A 17,422-nucleotide genomic window follows, 5' to 3' on the forward strand; every position below is an offset into this window, starting at 1 on the left:
AATTATGGCATATGCGTCTGGGGCATATGAGTGAGAAAGGCATGCATCTCCTGAGCAAGAAAGGTTTCCTTGTTGGTTCAGGTACGGGTAAATTACAATTTTGTGAGCATTGTGTTTTTGGGAAACAAAAGAGGGTTAGTTTCTCTACTGCTACACACCGTACCAAAGATGTATTGGAATATATACATTCCGATTTATGGGGACCGACTAAATTCCAGTCTATGGGAGGCTGTAGATATTTTATGTCTATTATTGATGACTTTTCTCGTAAAGTCTGGGTCTATTTCCTGAAACAAAAAAATCAAGCATTTTCTATTTTCAAGAAATGGAAAATACTTGTTGAGACTCAGACAGGTAAAAAAGTCAAGAAGCTCAGGACAGACAATGGCTTGGAGTTCTGTGAGTCAGATTTCAATGACTTTTGTGCGGCAAATGGAATTGCCAGGCACAAGACCTTGCCTGGTAAACCCCAGCAGAATGGTGTTGCCGAACGTTTGAACAGGACTCTATTGGAAAGAGCTCGTTGTATGTTCTCTAATGCTGGGTTATGGAAACGGCGTGATTTTTGGGCCGAGGCCGTTTCTACTGCTTGCTATTTGGTAAATAGATCTCCACATTCATCCCTTGATTTCAAAATTCCAGAGGAAGTTTGGTCAGGTAATCCTGTTGACTACTCTATCTTAAGAGTTTTTGGATGTCCTGCTTATGCTCATTCCAGTACGGGTAAATTGAACCCGAGAGCTGTCAAATGCATTTTCCTTGGTTATGCCTCTGAGTCAAAAGGGTATCGTCTATGGTCTCCTGATTCTCGGAAAATCATTCTGAGTCGAGATATCACTTTTGACGAAAATGCACTACTTTCTTCTGGAAAAGTTCCCAGTACAGGTGAGACGCAGAGTACTGGTGAAAAGGTGGAGTTTGAGTCCAGGCCTATTGATAGTGTTACTACTGCTGACGGTAATACTAAAGATGATGCATCTACTAGCACAACACCTCTCGTTGAGCCACTACGAGAGTATTCCATTGCTATGGATCGGCCTAGGAGGACAATCAAGAAACCTGCTAGGTATGCTAGTGATGATGAAACCAACATGGTTGCTTATGCTCTTTCAGTCGCATAGGAAGTTGATGGTGATCCATCCTGCTATTCTGAAGCTCTTCCTATTGCTAAGTTCAAGCAATGCTTGAGTTTAGTCGGTTGTTCCAGTTGTTAATTTCCACAGTGAATTTGATCCAAGATGGAGATTGTTAAGAAATAAATATTTTGTGGCTAAAATTCATGAAGAAAGCTTCCTTCTCCACGTTGCATGCCCTCTTGCATCTCTCACCGCAATAGGAGCCTTTCCTCCTACATGCCGTAATTGTCGCATTTCTTTATTGTATAAATAGGATAAATGTTTTACTTTGTAATGCACCTCAATTCAAAATTCATTCTTCTTTCCTCTTTTTGTGCTTTTTCCCACGTGTGTGTATATATATATATATATATATATATATATATATATATATATATATATAATTCTTGTATTCTCTTTCTTAAGAGATTATTATATATATTTTATTCTATTTATTTGTCATTTAATATAATTTTCTTCATTTATATTATTTTCCCTATTATTTAACTTCTATAATTCTCAATTTTCGATTCTTCGCTTCCGCATTATTCCGCTATATTCCTAACAGCTAAGTTGCATGGAAATAGGACTCATGAAATGGAAAATACGAAATGCAAGAAGTGAAACGTTTGGAAAAGGTATAAATATAAAAATATAAGTGTATTTGTAAATATTTTTGTTTAAATATGTTTATGCGTCTGCACACCTACCAAGCTATACTTCTGTAAGCTATAAGGAAGTAAATGCATAGTACGGGCAGTCTGGCACGTAGTGGCGTAGGTTTTTTTTTGTTTGGAAAAGGAAAAACGTATGTTGATTATAGTTTTCTTTGAAAATAGGTTGATTATAGTTTTTTCCTTTTTTGTTTTTTTTTTTTTTTGAAGAATAGGTTGATTATAGTTAGAAAGTGGTTCTTACATAATTTTATCATTTTCCTTTTATACATTAGATTTTTAACTTACGTTATTCAATATTAAAAGAATAATTTTTTCCTATAATATATTTTCACTTTTAAAAATTGTTCATATTTTTATTATTTTATATTATCAAATTTGTATTTCTTTTCACTACATTCTCTATAGCCTTACAATTCCATCTAATTTTTAAAGTGATTCCCACTTTCACATCTCTATAATTTTTAACTCACTTTTAATAATAATAATAATAAAATAATATGAACAAATACTGTATTGTAACCGTGTTAATAGTACTCAGCAAAAATAACAAAATAATAATTAGAAAAGAAAAATAAAACAAATACAAAAGCTACCGAACGACAACTTTTGTACTTTTTTGCAAGCTTACAATATATGTGGCATAACAAAAAATTAAAACATAAAAAATAAAAATAAAAATAAAAAACATTTTCCATATAAATTTATAGGTACCCCATTTCAGGGATAATGTCAGCTTAATAAATTTCGTTTATTTAGTGAGTTAATATCTAACGAGTTATGTCAATGGCCCATGAAACAATAAGAATAATCAATAATGTCACTTGCATTTATTTTTAAAATAGTCTTTAAAAAAATATTCTTATTTAGTGTGGTGGGATATGAACATATGATTAGTTTGTCTCAAAATCTTAAAATTTGATACCCTAGTCACAAATGTTTTGTCATTTATACAAAGCGAAGTACAAATGACGATGGATGAAATAATGAATCAAATACTGTAGTGTAATTTCAATCATCACCTACAAAATAATAATTTCGACAACATATTTTAAGAAAGAGAAAATTATATTTTTCGTTTTTAAGTTATAGGGTAATTGTAGGATTTATTTGTTGGTCGTGCTCACTTTTTGTTTCTAAATTATAATTGACGTTACAAATGTTATCATTTTTCTAACATGCCATGCTCAATTCTCGCCCTTAATTTATAATTACCGTTGCACATTTCGTTCTTAATATTTTGTTAGAAAAAGGACGAAATTTGTAAGGCTAATTATAACTTAGGGACGAAGAGTGAACATAACCAACAAATAGGGACAAATCTTATAATTATGTTATAACTTATAAATGAAAAGTGTAATTTTTTAAAAAGAAATGATAGTATTTATCAAAGGTCTTGTGGTCAATAGTATTCAAAAAAAAATTTATAGTATTCATTTTAAAGGCTTTTAGATTTTAGTAACATATATGAAATCGTTCTCCAAACATTTTGTTTTTTAAAGGACTCTATATGAGAAAATGCTTATTGTAAAAATGAGAAATAATTTCATTTGTTCATCTGGATGGATCAATGACGGAAAAATAAAGAAAAATGAGAAAAAAATGTGATTTCATTTTCATAATTATTATAAACTTTGAAAAGTTTATGATAGTTATAAAATTGCCCCTGCATTTTTTTTTTATTTTTAAGTTGTTGATCAACTTAAATAGATGAATGAATTTATTTTATATTTTTTAGTGAAACATTAGAATTGAAATTTCCAGAAATTCTATTCCTGTAAACCAAACACTGGAATTTAAATTCTCATTTTATTCTCAGTAATTCATCTCCCATGAAATTGTAATTTATTTTTTACGTAATTCCCCCTCTCTAACCAAACGCACTGTTAGTATTATGTATTAACACTAAAATAAAATATTACTCGATATAAAAAGTTAAAATTGTAAATAAATTGAATCCAATCATACAGGAAGAAGTATGTATATTAGTGTATTACTGCAACCAATTCAAATCCCAATACACACCAGATAAATGGATAATAGCTTCAAATTTTCTTCCTAATTAAAAAAATATATTTATATTAGTGTTAGAGTTCTACATGTACTCTCAAATGCTACTATTACACTTTTACTTCATGATATGATAAACAAAGATAGGATATTTGAGTCTTAAAAAAAGTGTCTATATCAAAAATTTGTAAAAGGAAGTATAAATTGAGAGTAAAAAGTGAGTGTATATATTATTTTCCTCAGTGTATATACTCCGTACAAATTTTCTGATTTTTGAACGGGACAAAAAGAAATTTTGTTCTGCAAATTTTTCAGTTAGTAGTGGGAAAGTGGCTGATGGTGGTAGCGTGACATATATAAATATACTCCGTGTATATATATATATATAGAGAGAGAGAGAGAGTCAGTGAGAGAGATGGAGAGAGAGCATACTGACTTGTGTTGATCGCTCATCATTCTTCACCTGAAAAATGAGGAATCAGAAGCTCAAAGGTCTTTTTCTCACCTTCTTCCCTTTCTTCTTGCTTCTTTGATTCTTCATAATACATGTTGATATGGAGCATGCTAGTGTTTCTCGTTCTGCCCATTTACTTTATGCTCCTATTTTCATAGAACATTGTTGAATTTTAAGTTTTAAACAGTAATCTTGTTGATCAGAAAGAATAGAGTTTATTTCAATGCTTCAAACACACACTTACACACATATAGGGTTCAGAAATAAGGAAATGTGTAGTAGATATGATCTTTTTTCTCTTTTATGTGCCATTTTCTTGATGAGAAATTGAGAGCCAAAGGAAATTAGTTGTATGTTTGTTAATACCCTGCCCCTGATGTCTCTGTAAGAACAACTCTTGTTTTCTCATTTTCTCTCCAATGATATAGGAGCATGAACTTTTGTTCTCTCTATTATTTTGTTCATTTTTTTTTTTTTCTTTTATGCACAGTATTATGCAGTAAACTGAGTTGAATTTGAAATGGCGTATTACTTACATGAATTGCTTTTCATTTGATTAAATATTCAGTAAAGTGAGTTGAATTTGTATTGCTGTTGGAGATGAACTTTGTGTACTTTACAAATAGGATTGTAAACTGTTCATGTTTGCCTATGAGGCTGTTCCATGTAGTTTAGCTTTTGATTGATGGCACTAAAAGAATAATCTATGATCATGTTCCATGTAGTTTAGCTTTTGATTTATGGCACTAAGAGAATAATCTCTGATCATGTTCCATGTAGTTTAGCTTTTGATTTATGGAACTAAAAGAATAATCTCTGATCATGTTCCATGTAGTTTAAAGCCTTTGATATTATGGCACTAAAAGAATAATCTGTGGTCAGGATTGGAAGAAAGGAGGGAGCTATGGCTTCCACAAGGCCTGCTGGTTGAAATTCTGTGGAGATTGCCTTCTAAAACTTTGGCTTGGGTGAGGTTTGTTTCGAAAGAATGGAAGTGTATTGTGTCTGATCGCACGTTTATTAGGCTTCAGCTGAAACCCCGAGAGCAGCTATCGGGTTTCTTTTTTCAAGGGAGGTATGAGTGGTGTGATGGTGATGTTAAATCTGTTAGCTACATAAGTGTGGACAGGGATTCCACCAAAGTTGAGAAAAGTGTTCTCAACTTTCTCCCGGAGAATGTGGTCATCATGTCTTCCAACAATGGCCTTATTTGCTGCCGTAGTAGCTTCCCTTGTTCGAAACCGGTGTTTTATGTCTGCAACCCACTGAACAGGGAGTGGATAACTCTGCAGTGGCCTAATCTCACAAAAGACAGCAGCACAGCCCTCATATTCGAGCCCTTCAAAGGTCAGATTGATGTTTCCACTGATTTTCAGGTTGTCACAGTTTGCCAAACGTACTTTGAAGTAGAAGATGAAGATGAAGATGAAGGTGAAGATGGCATTCAATTCTCCTTTAACATATATTCATCACGAACAAAAGCGTGGACTTTGTCTAGAGAGGTTTGCATTTGCAGCCATAATTTGCAGAAGAAGGGATGTGCCTTTGTTGAAGGAGTTGTGTTTTGGCTTACGAATGGCGACTACATCCTCATGTTCGATCCCGAGAACGAGCTGTCTTGCTTGGTTATGCAACCTTTCCCCGCTTCTGAGCTCAATTTTACACCCGGGATGTGCGTGGGAGAAGCCGAAGGCAAGCTGCAGTATGTGCTAATCTCCGAGGATGGACTTCAAGTGTGGGAACTTGAGGATTGGTCTTCATCTCGTTGGTCGCTAAAGCGCTTCATATCTTTGGAGGAGCTCGAGAAAGAGAACCCAAAGTGCATGTACCACATATCCGAGAAACTGGAAAGCCATCTCACCACCGACACTTTTCCTTGGATCAATCCTTTGTCGTTCAAGGATACAACGTTGTTGCTGAGGATATCAACTGACATCTATGCATTCAACTTTGACACCAGGAAGGCCAAACTGCTCTGCCCTTATTCTGCATTGGGACCCAACTCCATGTTCTCTCCCATTGTGATTCCATACACAATGAGCTTGGTCCCACTTGGTTAATTGCCATGGCATTTTGCTTCTTTTTGGTTCACTTCCTAGACCATACCCTGAGCTCCTTTTTGGTTAACTTCATAGACCATACCTGAACTTTTGGTGCCACTCCACATTACTTTTGGTGGCTTTCTGCTTCTTTTAGGTTCACTACATAGCAACCACAGGAAATGATATATATATATATATATATATATGGCTCCTACATCAAATACTTTAAACTTTACTGCAAAAGTGCAAAGTATATTTGCTTAGGCCTACTTTGTTTCTTGGGAATTAGTCTTTTTGCAATATGTCATACAACTGACTCAAGTTTTTGGATATCAGTTTAATACCTATACAAATTACAGTATGTGTCTTTCTATCTTGTTTTAAAGAATTCTAGTTTTGAACTTTCGATATTTGGTAGTCACATTAGACTCTTACTAATTTAATGTTGAGCTACTATTACTCAAACTCCATATGGAAAGATTTTTCTTGATAACTACGGAGTATTATTCTACCATAGTGCTCGAACACAAGATATTGTTTAAAAAAAAAACGGCATGTAAATTCTTTCTTAAATATGTTTGAAATGATGATTGCATAGGTGTCATCATTGTATCTCGAGCTCGTAAATCCGAAAAGACTAGTTACCACACTCTACGATGTATGACTCCAAACGCATTTGATGCAATAAGAGCTTTCAATTTGGTGGGCAACGATTCAACCAATATTGACGAGATGATCAACACACTTATTCACCTCGTAGGGTATGCTAGAAGGCAACCTCCCCCAAACTTGAAAGGTTTAATATAACAGTTAACTTAAAGTTTAAATTAAATATTAATCTATTGAAATGTTCATCACATTTGAGACAAATGTTCAATGACAGGACTGTGTGAACATAACTATAGCAATAGGAATTAATTACAGCATGGAATCCTGTCGTACACCAAGTAGTACACCAAGTAGCTCAGAAGGGAATGAGGTAAAAATAAAATTAAAAAGAAAAAAAAAAACGTTTTTTACATTTTTACACTAAATTTTAATAACAAACTATTCAGCATACATTGGTGAATTAATTTATTAGTGTATAAAATATTACAGACATGTCAGGGGTACACAGCATATGGTATTGAGACACCAGCCAAGATTGCTTATCTCTGGACTAGTAACCCTGATATGAACTAATATAGAAACCAGATTGGATTATCTGTGCACTACTACGCCTGATATTTTACCCAAATGAACCAATATAGCAACCACAAAGGATTTTCAATTCCTTCCTTCATCATCCCCTCCGAATTTTGGGATTGCAATTCGTCCTTTCAATGCTAAGTTCTATGTTTCTAACGAAAGTTAAGTTCGTTATGTCAGGCTCGATCTCTTTCTCTTGAGCGCTTTCCATGTTAGTCCATCAAAATTACCTGTCAAACTGTGATACTCGTTCCTCTGCGATGGTGTTGGCGCTGGTGCAGCTACTGGTTTGAACCTTTTTGAGGTTGTTCCGATGGTGTCTTCACTTGTTGCCTCGTTGACTAGAGAAACAGTTTCGCTTTTTGTGTCTTGTGCCTTCTTCTCCCCTCCGGTATTGATACTAAGTGATGTGTCATTCGGGACTGGCTGTTGGTCGCTCCATTTATTAGGCAATGCATCGATCCGGGCAGACTGGTGTTGATGCTCCCGCGTGTTGCTAGGCAAGGGGTTATTATCTGCTGCTGCGGGCTGATGTTCCTGCCTCTTCTTTTTAGAATGCTTCGAGAAGTCTTCTCCATTCTCCACGGCCCTCATCCATTGTTGATCACTCAGTGTATCGACATACACAACCTCTTTTCTTTTTCTTTTTCCGGTGAGGTTAGCACTATCATGTAAAAATCCTTTTCCCTTATTGGAATCGGCTTGAACATATGCCCAATCTGGAACCTCATAATCTTCCATGAGGCGAGATCGGTAACGCTCCTTTTGCCTTCTCTCCTCGTCCATTTTCTCAAAGAGCCAAAATTCCTCTTTCGACCGTGCTGCAAGATGATTGATCTCTCTCTCCGTTGGCACATCAGTTCCAAGGGTACTTGAACCTTTACGCATGATCTCTTCTAACATTTCTCTCCTGTCTTGAGCTGCACAAGCAATACCAAAGACACTGTCAATAACAAATAAAGAAGCCAAGACCTGAGAACATCATTACAGTTTATATGAAAGTTTGAGGCAAAATTTATAGAAGACTAACCAGTGGAAGTTGTATTGAACAATCCTGCTTGGATGACCTTAGCATCAATGCCCATCTTCTGTTTTGCTCGGTCCAAGATGACCTCTTCAATTGATCCTACACTAACCAAAACAAAAACCCTGACTTCTTTCTTTTGCCCAATTCGATGTGCACGATCTTCTGCCTGTTGGTCCATTTGAGGGTTCCAATCACTGTCAAAAATTATAACAGTATCTGCTGTCTGTAAATTCAGACCAAGTCCTCCAGCACGAGTACTAAGGAGAAACATGAAGAAAGGGGAATCTGGGGCATTGAATTGTCTCAGCAAAGAACCTCTTTCCTCGGTTTTAGTTGAACCATCAAGTCTAAGATACTTGAATTCATTAAGTTGCAAATAGATTTCAAGAATGTCCATAAGACGGGTCATCTGTGAGAAAAGGAGGACCCTATGCCCAGCTTTACGGAGCTTGGGGAGTAAACGATCAAGAAGCTCAAATTTTCCCGATGCCCTCACAATCTCCTCTTTTTGCCACATATTGTACTGATTCACAAAGAGGTAAGGGTGATTGCAACACTTCCTGAGTTGCATGGACAGATTCTGTAAGCTTTTAGATTTTCCAGTTCCTGCAAATTTAAATTTCATATAAGTAGCCCTTTTCAGCTTCCAACATGACAAGCAAATGAAACTTTTTTGAAATCTAGAATCTATGAAGAGGTCATTCATTACAGAGGGAGATATGGGTTGAATAGCAAATATCAAATTCATCACTAACTACTCCATAGTGGAATGACAAACATTAAGTTGTAGTATGGAAGATAAAATTACATCCAAAGAATATCAGATGAACATTATATAGGTGAAGTTCAGTTCTCACCTAAAGAAAATGCAGTCTTTAGATTAACATAAATACAAAAGCATCCATGCATTTATTTTGACATATAACTGGTGTTTTTTACTTTGGTAGAGGGCTTCACAATAGTGAAATTTTTTTTACCAAAAGCTTATCAAAGGAACACAAGGTCTTAGCAGTCGAGAAGGCTTACATTCCAACTTGATAGATCTAGAAATGAGCCTTGAAAGATCTGATATTCTGATAATTTTTGAGGATGTTGGAGCAAAATAGAAGAACTCTAACAAGGCAGCGCAAATTTTACTGTGTGCACTAAGTCACTAACTTTTATTTAACACACAAAAGACAGTTATAAAAGCAGATACAACTTACCAGTACCCAGTCCTACTCTTCCCTCTTCTGTCACTTGGTGATAGTACAATTTCTGCCATGCTGACATGTCGCATTTCAGGATAACCTGTGTTTTCCCTGGAAGGTACTTCTCCACTTCATCTTTCTTTCTCCTCAATATAAACGGCCTAATAACCTAGAAATTGGAAATTAAAGTAGAAGCATAAAATGAGTATAGGCACATTGAAGAAGAGTGAATAAAAAAAAGATGCTAAGTGTTATATGAGGAGAACCTACATGGTGCAAACGGCGAATGATCAAAAGCTCTTCTTCATCTGTTATAGTGACATCACATTTATCCGAGAAGGGGGCATTAAACCAATCCTCAAAATTCTCCACAGAATTAAATATGTTTGGTAGGAGAAAATTAAGAAGGGACCACAATTCCTGTAAGCTATTTTGAATTGGGGTACCAGTCAATAGAAGTCTCCGTCGAATTCGATAGCTGCACAAATTAAAAATTCAAGTTCACAACACAGAACAGGGAAGCACTGGGGATAAAAATGTACTGGATGTGGTAAATATGAAGCTCAAATTTCTTATTAACATACCCTGCAACAGTCCGTGCAAGAGCACACTCATGATTTTTCAACCTATGTCCTTCATCAATAATCAAGTAGTTCCAGTGAATTTTCTTCAAAAATGCTTTATCTCTCATGATAAGATCATAATGCGTTATTATCACATTGAACTTTCCCTCTCCAGAATACTCTTCCCTCAATGCCTTCCTTTCATCTAGTCGCCCATCATAAAGAACAGTAACAGCACTGCAAAAAGAAAAATAGTGAAATTTGAAGCATGCTTGCATAGAGACTGTTACTCCATATCCAACAGCATTTCAGAATTCAGATAGTCAATATAATGTACCCATACGGCCATACCTAGGCAACCATGTATTAAATTCATTAATCCAATTTGGTAGTACAGCTTTTGGGGCCACAATCAAGTGTGGGCCAGTCACACCCTTGTTTTCCATGAGATAAGCAATAAGAGAAATGGTTTGAATTGTCTTCCCAAGCCCCATTTCATCTGCTAAAATTCCATTTAGATTGTTATTAAACAGAGACAACATCCATTGAAGCCCTTCTATCTGGTAAGGTCTTAATTCTCCACCCTGAAGCATATTTGGTTGCTCGGTGACCTGTAAATTATACAGAAAATGAGATTCCTAACTCTATTAACATACAAATTCTAATGTAGCAAACCCTTTACTTTCTGGGGCAACAATAAACAAAAACATTCTGTAAATTACAGAACTGCTAGTAGCTATAACATGCACAAGCATATGCATCCATGCATAGACACATATGTTAGGCAATTGAGATCCCAAATACCAAATAGATATGGCAAGCAGATTCATACAGAGATGGTTGGAGCTCCAATTCTCCCAACACAAATATGTCTTTCTTATATTTGTAAATTTCGGTTATTTGAACAACCCACAATGCAGATGGACAATGTGAACCACTAAAAAGTATTGGGCCTATTCAATAACTAGAAAATAGAGGTTTTCAAAAAATGAGCTATTTTCTAAAACAAATAGAGGATAACATTGTTGTACAACTTAAAGAAATATAGTTTCCTCTGAAAATTTTCCTACATAACCCCTATCTACCTTCACCTCTTCCAACATTACCACCATTGCCTGCTTTCACCGCCAATTGCCACCCTGTGCCATTCTACCACAATTATCCACTTACTTTTTAGGTTATTGATAAGCCTTAGATATTCAAAATAGTACAAACCAAGCCTGAACCGACTCAATATCCACCAATACCCAATACCATCGCCACCCTATCACTCACATTGGCATTTTTATACAAGGGAGCAATCAAATTGCATAATAACTTCATCATATTTTATAAGATAGAAAACAACTAAATTTGAACATCTTTTCTAGTTTTCCAATGGAAAATGAAAGCTTAAGAAAGTTTTTTTTTTTAAAATATGGAAATGTAGAAAACATATTTTTGTAGCTAAACAAGCATTACATGATCTCCTCCTGTTAAAGTGAAAGTAGAAAAATAAAATAAAAACAAGGTCACAACATAATGTATCAACTAATCAACCATTCAACCAGAGACAGAAAACAAGATGAAGATCTCATCATTGTCGAATCCTCTGAAATTTTGAAAAATATATTATGACTGCTACAATATATAAACTCAGATGCAAATTTTGGAATTAAAAAAAAAAAAAAAAAAAAAAAAAAAAAAAAAAAAAAAAAAAAGAAGCCACAGATAAAAGAAAAGTAGCATGCAATCCTTACCTTCTCCTGGATTGAATGCACAGCTGAATTATATTTCCGTTGTCCTTCAAGTAAATCATTTGCCTTTCCATCACGAGTAGATTCCCCATCAACAATATCCTCATCTTCCTCGGGAACTGACTGCCCAGGAGTTTCAGTTTTTGAAGCGGGCAAATCAGCATCCAAACCTTCTAAAGGTTCAATACCATCATGATCAGCATCTTTCTGCCGTTGAACAGCAGCTCCCAGACGACCAAGAAGATCATTTGTTTTTTGTAGAAGCAATCTCAACCGTTCATTCTTGCTCTCATCAACCAACTTCATGTATGCTTCTTGATCATCAGCTTTAAGTGCCTGGAACCTCAATTTTTCAGCCCGTGTAGCTCGCTGCCTTTGCCTTCCATGCCATGCCTGTAAAGATTAGATCAAGCACTTGATTTTACCAATGTAATCTTTTTCAAGAGCTATTATCTATTGTTACATTTCTGTAGAAGGTATAATATGGGAAGATTATATCTTTGCAAGAAGGTATACCCTTTCTAGCTGATTAGATTGTTAAAATAATTACACAACCCTCTTTTGTGTCTCGCAATAAGAATAACTTTTACCCAAACCCACAAATCCTCCAACTCTAAAAAGGAAAGGAAATGAATGACCAATTTCAGCCTATCCTAGTTCCACATGGCTGAGTAAATATCGGTAGGAATAATAGGAGAAAGCAAGAACCTACCTGGACACCATCATTTCTTTGTTTTCGACGCTTTTGAGCAGCTTGTACTTGTAGTTGGAGTTCACGTGCTGCATTAAGTATGTCTGCAAAGAACTTCCTTTTCTTAGTCTCCACACGGTTTCTTGCCTCTTCTTCTAATCTTGATAACCTCTGCAGCACAATTTCAATCATATTAGAAGGCTGGAAATCAGCAAGCGAGATACAACAAATATTCCAATTTAAAGATATGGATGATAAGTGGTTGGGCTCTTGAGAAGTGGAGTAATTCTACTCTGGCAATCTGATATTATACTAAAGAGAGAAATGAGTAGATTTGTAGGCATAATTCTCAAAATAATAATAATAAAATCCTGTAGAAATTGTCTAATCATTATACTATTATACTAGACAACTCTATACATCATCTTAAACCACTATAAATCAATAGACTTTGCAGATCATATCACCTCAGCATCACGTTTCTTCTTTAAGGGATCATCAGATTCAACAGCAAAGGCATCTCCAATTCCATATACAGGGCGGCGCAATCGCATCATACCCCAGTCAAATAACTGCTTATCAGGATTTGTGCAATGCACTCGAAGCCAGTACTCTGAACTCACTTCAGAACGAACTTTGCGCTGCAACTCCAAGAGCTGCAAAGTAAATTATTATTAAACAAATGTTCTTGGCCGGTGAGGAGGGAGGAAAAGTAGCCAAAAAACACACCATGGGTAATGAGATACAAAATGGGTGCATGAACAAGTTTAGCAAGTGCCCAACTTAAACAAGTTCTCAAGCATTACTACAAAATACAGAGGTATATATATTACTACATGACATAATCAACTGCATCCTTTGAGTTATTGACAACATAGAAAGTTAGCAACGTATTGAATGAGAAACTTCTTTATGGATGACATATCATCACATATTCAAAGGTTAAAGATAGTCTCAACAAGATGTGATAAATAGGAAACAAATTTGTTGAATAGAGTAGAAAAATAGATTCTGAAATTAAACTTTCCAAAAATAAAAATAAAGGAGATCTTTAAATTGAAGTTGAACTAAATAAACTTTAGAGAAGAATTAATTTTTGCAGCACCAAATACTTCTGTTCTGTTAATATAAAGATGACAAGTAGCAGCCTACTGTCTCATACAAATTTGATATAAGGAAAAATTATAATAATTTATTTAAACACTGAATGTTCACTTTACCTTTAGTCCATAGAGTTCAAGCAAGCACTTAGACTGCAGGTCCTCGCCTCTGCTAGTTGGCAATTCTGGTTATATATGAAAATTGAAAAAACCGTTTATGTGTTGTGCATACATAAATAAATAAATATATATATATATATATATATATATATATAAAAGTTGAAACTAATAAAGCATTTAATACAGAGTAATTAACAAAAACCAATGCATTCACATTAAACCCCACTGCTCTATTCAGCTAGCTAAAATGGACAAAAATTCATGATTAGCACCAAAAACTTGGTTTTTTTTCAACTAAAAAATAAAAACTTGGTTTTTTTTCAATATGGCATCCTAGTTTTTTAGACTTCTAGCAAGCATTCCTCCTATAAAATATAAATGCTCAAAAGCACATAATAATCTAAAAACACATAATACTCTAACTATAGCACATACAAATGAAACAAAATAATAATAATAATAATAATAATAATAATAATAATATAATAATAATAATAATAATAATAATAATAATAATAATAATAATAATAACAACAAAAACAGCCCCCTAGTAGGCCAGTAGGCCACCTAGTCAGCCAATCACATAGAAGGCCAATTTTCCCATTCTTCCCTTCGGCCTAGGGGCACCTATAACCTAGGCAGCTGCTTAGGCCAATTTTTACAACACTGTCACCAAGATACACCAAGCTAGTCATGGAATATTCGAGACAATTTAATACAACCATCTTTGCAAGCAACAGTTACCTTCAAGTTCAGTCAACCGACTATGTATGAGGCTCTGATTACGAATTTCCTTTGATCTTTTCAACAGAGAACCTGACGCACGACTAGATTTTTCTTTCAATAATGAATCCTCAAAATCTGCCATCAAATCTCCATAAGTTGCCATTCCTGAACCAATCTGGAAAGTAGATACACAATTCATATATACAAGTGTAATAAACAATACAAGAAATTAATAAATGATTTTATTTCTCATTTTATCCCAGATGGAGTTCTCTCTGAAACTATCTGTACACATAATTAGTAGGGATAGGCAGCATATAATATCATGTATGTACATATTCCAAATTTTGGGAAGTACCAATTTCCTTTTATAAAAATGTATGAAATCTAAAAAGAGAAATTTATCTATTTAATAGGAGTCATTAATGAAAAGTCTTGTAGTATCTGTATTGTAAACACCTTTAGTCCAAAGCAGTTTTAAGATCGGTTTTTCCACCACAGTCCACAAGAGTCGGGAAAAAAAACACTGATTTCCTATGCTATGAGTGCCTATAAATGTATTAGATGATCATAATAAAAGTGAAGGATTGATGTCTCAGATGCCTTAAATGAAAATATCTTTTTTTTTAGTACAGAGGAAGGGCCAAGCCCCGGGAGCAAAAAGCAAAAACATGACCTAGTCCCCTCTAGCGGAGGGCATCCCTCTGGCATCACATTGGATAATCCTTCTTAAGTCTCCAGGGGGCAGGTCAAAAGCAAAACAAAATTTAGATTAGGACTAGAATGTCTAGCAAGCCAATCGGCTGCTTGGTTTTGTTCCCTCAAAACATGGCAGCATTTAACAAGCCAGTCTCTTCTCATCTCATCCAATTCTTAAATGAAAATATCTTTAACATGTACTCAAGCAATCAAATTCATTGAAAGTTGGCATTCGTTCATTTGAGTCAAGAAAAACATTTGTGGCCTTAACTCTGCCTATATGAGAAATATCCCACCCCATACTGAATGAACAAACACACAGTCTGAATGTCTGATACAGTACCTTGCTAAATTTATAGTAAAAAAAAAAAAGATATCCACTCAAAATTTTTATCTAAAATGACAAGTAATCAACTCCTGGACAATATGATTAGCTCTATCATTTTATGATAGATGCAAATCAACCAAGTAAAAGTCAGTGCAAGCTGAATTTGGGTGCTAAGTGAAACAGTTAATAACCACAGGGAGACAGCATTGTTTGATGTTAGCAGATGTGGGTGTTGAATGGAATGTCATTGTCTTGGCAACTAAAGCTAATCATTTCACATTGAATCACTGGAATAGGGGATTTAGTTGCTTGATGTGGTGTTGTGTTATTTCTAACAGAATGGCAGTTACAGAATTAGCCATGTCTTGTTCATTTTCAGTTTTTATCTTTATGTTATGATTAGTCTACACATAAGTAAATTGGCACCTTTGTTTCATAGTCCAAAGTGTCGTGCATATAAGATAAGATTTAGAGGCATTCTAGAGATAATCTCAAATTGTTTATAATTCATCTTAACCTCCCTCAAATTCCATCTCCTAGATAAGATTTAGCGGCATTCTAGAGACAATCTCAAATTGCTTGTAATTCATCTTAACCTCCCTCTAATTCCATCTCCTAGATAAGATTTAGAGGCATTCTAAAGATAATCTCAAATTGTTTGTAATTCATCTTAACCTCCCTCTAATTCCATCTCCTAGATAAGATTTAAGAGGCATTCTAGAGAAAAACTCAAATTGTTTGTAATTCATCTTAACCTCCCTCTAATTCCATCTCCTACAATTCCTCCCCCTCTAGATCTTTCTACTCCTGCTGCTTCTTCAATTTTCTCTGGATTACATTTCTCTTATCGAATTTGTAGCAAAACTTATTAAACATCAATCTTCACATAGTTGTGTGCGCAGTACACATCTCAAGTAAATACTTCTATAAAAAATTAAAAAATTAAAAAATAAACAATAATTTATATATTCTAGATAAACATAGAAACATATGAAGAACAACTCACACAATAAAAATTGAAATCAGAGTAAATCTGCAAGTCAAAAGGCACTCACGTGACTGGAGGAGGCTTTGTCGAGGCCGTTATCAGTCTCACCGGCGGCGCAATCGTGAGTGGCGTCATCCTCACCGGCGCGGAAGATGGAGGAAACAGCATCAAAAACGTCCTGAGGGAGGGGGAGATTGCGAGAGAGGAAATTGAGGGCGCAAATCAAGGTCTTGGTGCTCTCGATGTGGTCCTGGTCGGCGGCGACAGGGGAAGCGAGAGAAGCAGAGGCCGAGCCCCCTCCGACGCCGGCGGCGGCAGCAGCTTGACTGTCCACCTGAGCCCCCATAGCAGCAGCAGCAGCAACAGAGGGCGCGAAGAGGACCGTTGCAGTATTTATTTGAGATTTTGATTTTGATAATATTTATGTTTCTGTGCTGCGCTAACATAAACCCAAAAGAAAATATAAAAATTAGACTCTCCTAATCTCCTTCGCACTTGCCCTACGATTCAACAATACATATATCGACCAGATAAGGTCCAAATTACAAAACCGCCCCTTATTTTTCTTCTTTTCATCCCTGGCCCCTCAATGTTTCATAAACTTGCATAATCACCCCAACAGAAACATTTCTTTTCACTGTACAACCAAGGCTGGGGATTGGGGAATGTTCTATCAATGGTGGTTAAGGAAGGTGGCATTGCTCTCTTGCCTCATTGTGGTGGTAAATAAGTCAATTTAGAATGTTAAGATCCACACACAAAAAAAAATTG

The 17,422-nt window shown here is 35.3% G+C and overlaps 2 protein-coding genes across 2 annotated transcripts; one reads left to right on the forward strand and one right to left on the reverse strand.

Annotated features, from left to right (window-relative positions):
• Positions 1-4,227: 4,227 nt before the first annotated feature.
• On the forward strand, positions 4,228-6,603 carry LOC109192168 (F-box protein At5g49610-like). Its single transcript, XM_019342751.1, has 2 exons — positions 4,228-4,291; positions 5,136-6,603. The coding sequence occupies exons 1-2, from the start codon at positions 4,270-4,272 to the stop codon at positions 6,311-6,313; spliced, it is 1,200 nt and encodes a 399-aa protein (XP_019198296.1). The 5' UTR covers positions 4,228-4,269; the 3' UTR covers positions 6,314-6,603.
• Positions 6,604-7,288: 685 nt separating this feature from the next.
• On the reverse strand, positions 7,289-17,130 carry LOC109192176 (probable ATP-dependent DNA helicase CHR12). Its single transcript, XM_019342759.1, has 12 exons — positions 16,719-17,130; positions 14,655-14,811; positions 13,911-13,975; positions 13,158-13,346; positions 12,712-12,861; positions 12,003-12,392; positions 10,615-10,874; positions 10,285-10,500; positions 9,971-10,178; positions 9,716-9,869; positions 8,514-9,116; positions 7,289-8,403 (listed from the first exon to the last, which is right to left on the reverse strand). Exons 1-12 carry the CDS (start codon positions 16,995-16,997, stop codon positions 7,655-7,657), a joined length of 3,420 nt encoding a protein of 1,139 aa, XP_019198304.1. The 5' UTR covers positions 16,998-17,130; the 3' UTR covers positions 7,289-7,654.
• Positions 17,131-17,422: the final 292 nt, after the last annotated feature.

This window comes from Ipomoea nil, unplaced genomic scaffold (assembly GCF_001879475.1).
Source record: "Ipomoea nil cultivar Tokyo-kokei standard unplaced genomic scaffold, Asagao_1.1 scaffold1769, whole genome shotgun sequence".
Taxonomy (NCBI): domain Eukaryota; kingdom Viridiplantae; phylum Streptophyta; class Magnoliopsida; order Solanales; family Convolvulaceae; genus Ipomoea; species Ipomoea nil.